We start from the raw sequence: 6185 nt of genomic DNA on the forward strand, positions 1-6185 counted from the left end.
TGGATTCAAGCTGCAACAGAGTAGATTTAGACTGGACATTAGGAAAAAATTCTTCACAAAAAGAGTGGTCAGACACTGGAATAGGCTCCCCAGAGAGGTGGTTGAGTTTAGGATGAGTTTAAGAGTCGTTTAGGTGTGGTGCTGGGGGATATGGTGTAGGGGAGAACTTTGTGGAGTACGGTAGATGGTTGGACTCGATGACCCCACGAGTCTTTTCCAGCCTGGACGATCCCATGACTCAGACCCCCCCCACAACATGGCGCCGGCTGCGGGGAAGGAGCGACCCCCCCCGCTGAGGCACCCACGGCCCCGCCCCAACGGTCGCCCCGCCCCGCGTCTCGCGGAGCCCGACGTCATCCGCCGCGACGGGGCAGGTGTGGCGCGTGCGCTGTGGCGGCCGGCGGGGCGAGGGGTGAGCGGCCCGGGCGGGCGGTGGCGGCCGTCCCGCTGTCGCCGTCCCTGGCGAGGGATAAAGGGGGAGCGGAGCCTGGGGGTGTGTGTGGAAAGGTGGGGGGGAACTGGGCTCCAAGCCTTCAGCCTGCGGCGTTCGGCTGACCCCGCGCCGCCTCCCGGGCCCTGCTGGGGCTGCTGGGCGGGCCGGAGGCGGCAGGGAGCCGCTGGCGGCCGGTACCCCGAGGCGCGGGTGTGGAGCCCGTAGGTGGGTTTCCACGCGTGCCCGCCACGGCCGCGGAGCTGGAGGGGATAGGGCTTTGCAGGGCCTTGCCTGGCTCCAGTGCCCCTCTGGCCAGGTGGTGGCCCGGGGCGGCCTTCTCTTCCCCGTGTGGTCATGGAAAAATCAGAAGAAATTCTGAAATCAGAAAGCTTTCCTATTCGAGGGAGTTCTCCTGGCATAGGCTAAGTGAGGAGGAAGCTGTGAGGAGGAAGGTGTGAGACAAGCTGGTGGACTGGGAAGGAAAAAACCTAGCCCATGAGGGGAAAGCAAGGCTTTGAGGAGCAATAAGGAGTGGGGGGCAGGTGAAGCAGCAGTGCAGCACGTTGGTTTTGGTTTTGGCTCAGGTGTGTTAATTACCAGTAGGTGATCCTGAAAATATCATCCCTGTAAGGGACAGGAACAAAACTGTTTTGGTAGTATCTAGTAGAATCAGAGGTTGCCCTAAAACAGGCTTTGGATAACTCTAGTGCTTGGGAGTTTGTAGCCTTTGCCTTTCTCACCTCTCCAACAAGGATTAACGGAAGTTTCCAGCCTAAATGGCCTCGGCTATTTAGATAACTTTAGTAATTCTGAAGTCAAAAGCAGGTCCTTTGGACCGCTGGTTTGTATTGTTTAGGAGCTAAAGGTATTTTCATCTTAATGCTGCAGTTGGAAGAGATTAAGCAAGCTTTGTGTTTGAGTTGAGTCTGGTGATATTTTTAGAGTGATGATGTGATGAAGAGTTTTGGGGACAACTTGTTGCTTTATCTCTGGATAACTGGCTGCTCTGAAATAGATGATTTAGCAAAACTTAGTGATTGTTCCCCTATGTAATAGATGCTTAAGTCACAGTGCTGCCCTGTAATCATTTAAGAGCATCTATCTTGTCACACTAGGCCTGCTGCTTTAACTTGAGGTCTGGGACAATTTGCTTTCTCTTTTGTTACTCGTTCCATCATTCTCTTTGACTCAGATTACTTGCAGTATTTTCATGCTTGATTTTTTTCTTTTTTCCTGCTTCCTTTCCAGTGCTTTGCTAGCAGGAGTAAATCAAAGTAGATGGTCCTCCAGTGGGCGGACATGTGTGAGGTTACGAATACTTCAGATGTGTGTTCTTAAACAACAGGCTCCCTGTTATCATACCAAAATGGATTTAGCTCTGTCCTGGTGATTATTCTTGTCCCCGCTCCACGCTTTTTAATTTTTTATGTTCATCTTCTGGAATCAGCTGTGCAATACTTCTTAAAACAAGAATTTTAAACTTTAACATAAGTGTAGTGCACTTGAACTTGGAGTCTCTGTAGACTTAACATCATTACTTATTCAAAAAGGCACAGTACAAGCAATGTACAGGTTCAAATACAGGATTATGGGACTCTTACTCTTGTCTTACATCCCATTCTGCAAATAAAGAGTAAAGTAAGATGCAAAGAAGAGGAAAAATTGGGGAGGGGTAGTAAAGCTGTGAGAAAACCCTTGTCCACACTCCTTTAAGAGAGGGTGGATGTCATAACAATGGTTTTATTCTCAGCATTTTTGTTGCAGAAGTGTCATTAGGTGGGAGATGGCTGAAAGAGAATGGAAAGCTGCTGATCTGAGGTTTTCTTGGAAAAAAGAATCTAGCATGGGGAAATTATTTCTTTCCTCTCAAAAAAAAAAAAAAAAAAAAAACTGAAAAGAAAATGGAGAAAAAAGCTCATGGAAAGGATCAAGGGAAGAGACCTGAGATGAGAAAGACCTGTGTGCTTCATATAGAGAAACATGATGTATTTAATTTATTTTTACAGCTAACAGGCCATTTTGCTAGATGAACAGTGATGATGTTCATGCAATGGTTTTAAATAGGATGAGAAATTTTCATGAGGAAAAACTTAGATTGCTTCCTCAATGTGTTTAAGTGGTGTCTTATCTTGTGCTTGTGTAGAAGTCAGAGGCATAGCAGCGGACACCATTTTTGGCAGAGTTCATTCTGTAATTGTTCCTGTGACTGGAGGTTAAAGGCCTTAAGTGAGCTGAGTGGGATCTGCTAATAAACTAGCCATAGTAAATTGTAGTTGAGTGCAGGTACTTTTACAGTATGTATTGCCCTCTTTAGTGTCCTGGTTAGGCTGGTGATTCTACCTGAATTAGCGTAGGCATTCTTTCTATGCAGGATTATGTATTGTGAATTAGACTGATTTCATGCCAGGAATATGCATTCCTGGCATGACTTAAAATGTATGATCAGTCTATGATGAGTTGTGCTTTTTGCCTAGATTCTGGGATAGCTTGCAGTACTTGATCATCTTAGAGTTACGGCCTTTTGTGTTTCCTTTTGCAGGAAAGTCCATCTGTCTATGTGTGCCCATTCTTCCTTGGGAGATGTCCAATGTTTCAAATTACGCTCTTCGAATGGCCCGGCTGAGTGCTCAGATATTTGGAGAAGTTGTCAGGCCAACTGACTCAAAATCTATGAAAGTAGTGAAGTTATTCAGCGAGCAGCCTATCGCCAAGCGGAAGGAGGTCTACAACTGGTATCCTCCTCACAACACCTACCATGGCCTCATGAAGAAACTCCGTTACTTTGGTCTCTACAGGTAATCGCTGCACTTATTGGGTGGGAGCAGGACTGGGGATGGGAAAGGGGTGGGTCTGAGTTTTGTTATGCTTTTTTTTTTCCCCCCAAGGGAAAAAGGAATGTAGAAAAAGGTTTAGTTCAGAATATGGTGTACATGGAAATAATGCACTCGATTGTTGCACTGATGGCAAAGAGAGTAAAATAAGTGACTATTGTCTTTCACCATACCTTTTGAGAAAAAAACTTTAGATATAGTTATGGACAACCAGTTATTTAAGAAATAGTTCTTGCTTTGGCTTTGTGGGGAAGGGATGAGAGCTTTTTCATAGACAAGAGATGAGTCTGTAGTTCTGAACATGGCAAATGATGATCTTACCCTAAGACAAAAATTGCGCTGAGGCAGTCTTAGCATATATTCCTCAATCATTCAACAGCTAATAAGTGAAATTTAGAAGAGAAGGAAGGTCTGAAGGGGATTTTATCCTTGAAAATAAGTTAAGATAAATTAAATTCAAATGTGGTATAAATAGCCTTGTTAATTCCAGCTTCATCCAAACAAGTTGTCTCATTTCTAAATTAATTTCCATAGTCTCAAGTAGGAAAAACTATGCTGCTAAAGAACATCAGGAGTCAAATGCAATCCTTTGATTTCAGTCACGTAGCACTAAAGAAATCCCTTAAATGTGAGGCTGCTAACCCTGTGAAGACAAACCAGATTAATTTCTATTGCTGTATCACAATACCAGCCATCAAGGGTTGCATCCAGGGTGTTCATGCTTTAGGTGGGCATGCAAACACTTTCTAGAATAGCTGTTTGACACAAAGCCTCAACAACACAATAATGTTCTTTGCTCTTGTCCTTCCCCTCCTAATCTCAAGTTTCTTCTCTAGCTGCTCTGTATACAGGGGGCTTGTAGAGGATCAGGTTTGCTGGTCAGAAATAGGTAATTAAGAATTGTAAAGTTAAAGGGTCTGATAATAACTTGCAAGCTTTTTGTTTCTTTTTTAGAAAAGTTGTATTTAAAAATAGCAGTGCAGTGATCTTAGGCCACTTAGGATGCAGTTGTGACTTGTGAAAAATACCTTTGCACTGAAATACAGGGACAGAGATTAAAGAGAATTTATTAGAACATTATTGAGGATTCATTATCTCTGCCAGCCTTTATCCTCCTTCCTGTTTTATTCTCCTATTAACATTCTACCAGTAGCTGATGGCTTTCTTCATAACTCATTCTTGAAGTCACCTGAGAGCAGTGTCATGTACTGTAATTACTGCTCAGCATGCCCCTGTTTTCTTGGAAGCTAATGACCTGAACTTAGTGTCTAGCACAGAAACACAATGTGCTATTGCTAGACTGCTGAGCTAGATGAGAAGGGGGAAATGCTCATTCTTGTCTCTTGCTGATTTTTATATTTTACTGCTCATTTAAACACAGTGGATCAATAAATGCAATGGAAATAATATATACGTGCACACCATTTGTTGCTGAAAAGGGCAACCTTGTTAGTTCTGAAATTACCAGAGGGAATCTTTCATGTTCAGTCCAAAATTACTGCTAGTGGTAACACTGAGTACATTGCAGTGAGTTTCATTGTGGACTGCACTATTAAAAGAAGTTTTGAGGGGTTTTTTTTATTATCCTGCAGTTCAAAGAACCTTTTACATCTGGGTATTCCAAGAACTAGAATAAACTTTTTTTTTATTTCTTCCTCCATCTAGGGATGAGCATCAGGACTTTAAGGAGGAGATGAGGCGATTGAAAAAGCTCCGTGGGAAGGAAAAACCAAAGAAGGGGGAAGGGAAGAGAGCTCTCAAGAAGAAATAGTGCTGCTTGGACAATATAACAAACTACTCTGGAAACGCTGGAGAACAGCTGTAACACAGACTTTCTGCTCCAAAATGGAGAGGGCTTGGCATGTGAGCTGTGTGTGGGGCACAAGAAACACCCTGTGAAATACTGGAGTCCACCTTGGGAGTGCACTTGGGTCTTTGTGGTTTTTTTGTTTTTTTGATTACTGTATATTGTACCACATTAGTTTGTCAGAGCCCTCTCTTACCCACGGAGTAAAAACAACAGTAAAAAACCAAGTGCTCAGTGTTTTTCTTGGAAACTCCTATAGCTGTTTCAGTTTTTCTGGACCTGGAAAGTTCTTTGGTTTTCATTATCTGTTTTACGTGGTTGGATTAAGATCAATGCTGTTTTGCATGTGGCCAGAAAAAAGTTAGGTTTCCTGCTTCTATTGCTGCATATCCTGCCTGTTATAATGAGTTTGACTTAAGGTAGCTTTAGTGGTAATTTCTTTAAGATGCTGTTAGAATCTATTGTTCTGCATTTTGCACTGAACAATACTTCATGGCCCATTGCCTGGCCACAGCACCATTATTGTACCTGGAATATTTAGATACTGCAATAGAAGAGACTAAAACATGAAAGCTCAAACTCTTTTCCCGTTTGAGAGCCCCCTACTAATTACAACACAATACTCAAGTTAACTGTAATAAAAGGGTTTTGAATTTGTTTTGATTGCCTGGAGGACACATATGAAGTACTTCATAAGGTGATGAACAGTTTTACTGGTATTCAGTGTGTGGTTTTATCACTAGGTTCCTTCATCATTGTTAATATTAATGATTCTTGCCTGTCAGGTAACAAAGTACAGAAATGCAGCTGTGTTCCTTTGCCTGGCCATGTGTGCATCTTGCCTGTCTGTGCCCTGAAATGGCATCTCTTAATTTCCAGATGATTTTAAGCTTAGAGGAACATCCCTGAGGTAGCAAAGGAGGGCTATTAAAAACATAGAGTGACTGGAGCAGGAAGTATTTGCACACTTAGCTTGGGGTGCGCTTGATTTTTGTGTACAGAGGCATTCTGAAGTAGGGAGCAGTAGTAACCTACTGACACTTCTACAAGCAGCTTGTTCAAATTTAAGTGTGAAATGTGTCTGAAGGGATCTGTGTGATCACTGAAATCAATA

At 43.2% G+C, this 6185-nt stretch overlaps 1 protein-coding gene across 3 annotated transcripts; it reads left to right on the plus strand.

Annotated features, from left to right (window-relative positions):
- The first annotated feature begins 357 nt into the window (after positions 1 to 357).
- Positions 358 to 5298, plus strand: MRPS33 (mitochondrial ribosomal protein S33). Of its 3 annotated transcripts, none has more exons than XM_014937195.1 (3): positions 358 to 412; positions 2973 to 3228; positions 4930 to 5298. In XM_014937195.1, the coding sequence occupies exons 2-3, from the start codon at positions 3014 to 3016 to the stop codon at positions 5033 to 5035; spliced, it is 321 nt and encodes a 106-aa protein (XP_014792681.1). In that variant the 5' UTR covers positions 358 to 412; positions 2973 to 3013; the 3' UTR covers positions 5036 to 5298. The 3 variants fall into 3 exon arrangements, with proteins under 3 accessions (XP_014792681.1, XP_014792683.1, XP_014792682.1); XM_014937197.1 differs by lacking the exon at positions 358 to 412 and adding an exon at positions 417 to 493; XM_014937196.1 differs by lacking the exon at positions 358 to 412 and adding an exon at positions 549 to 658.
- Positions 5299 to 6185: the final 887 nt, after the last annotated feature.

Source organism: Calidris pugnax, unplaced genomic scaffold, assembly GCF_001431845.1.
Source record: "Calidris pugnax isolate Ruff unplaced genomic scaffold, ASM143184v1 scaffold1, whole genome shotgun sequence".
NCBI lineage: Eukaryota > Metazoa > Chordata > Aves > Charadriiformes > Scolopacidae > Calidris > Calidris pugnax.

What these genes read in the sequence shown, in the direction of transcription:
- MRPS33 (XM_014937195.1), top strand. Translation starts at nt 3,014, where the DNA reads ATGTCCAATGTTTCAAATTACGCTCTTCGAATGGCCCGGCTGAGTGCT. An exon ending in CGTTACTTTGGTCTCTACAG is followed by an intron (nt 3,229 to 4,929) that starts GTAATCGCTGCA and finishes TCCTCCATCTAG; the next exon opens with GGATGAGCATCAGGACTTTA.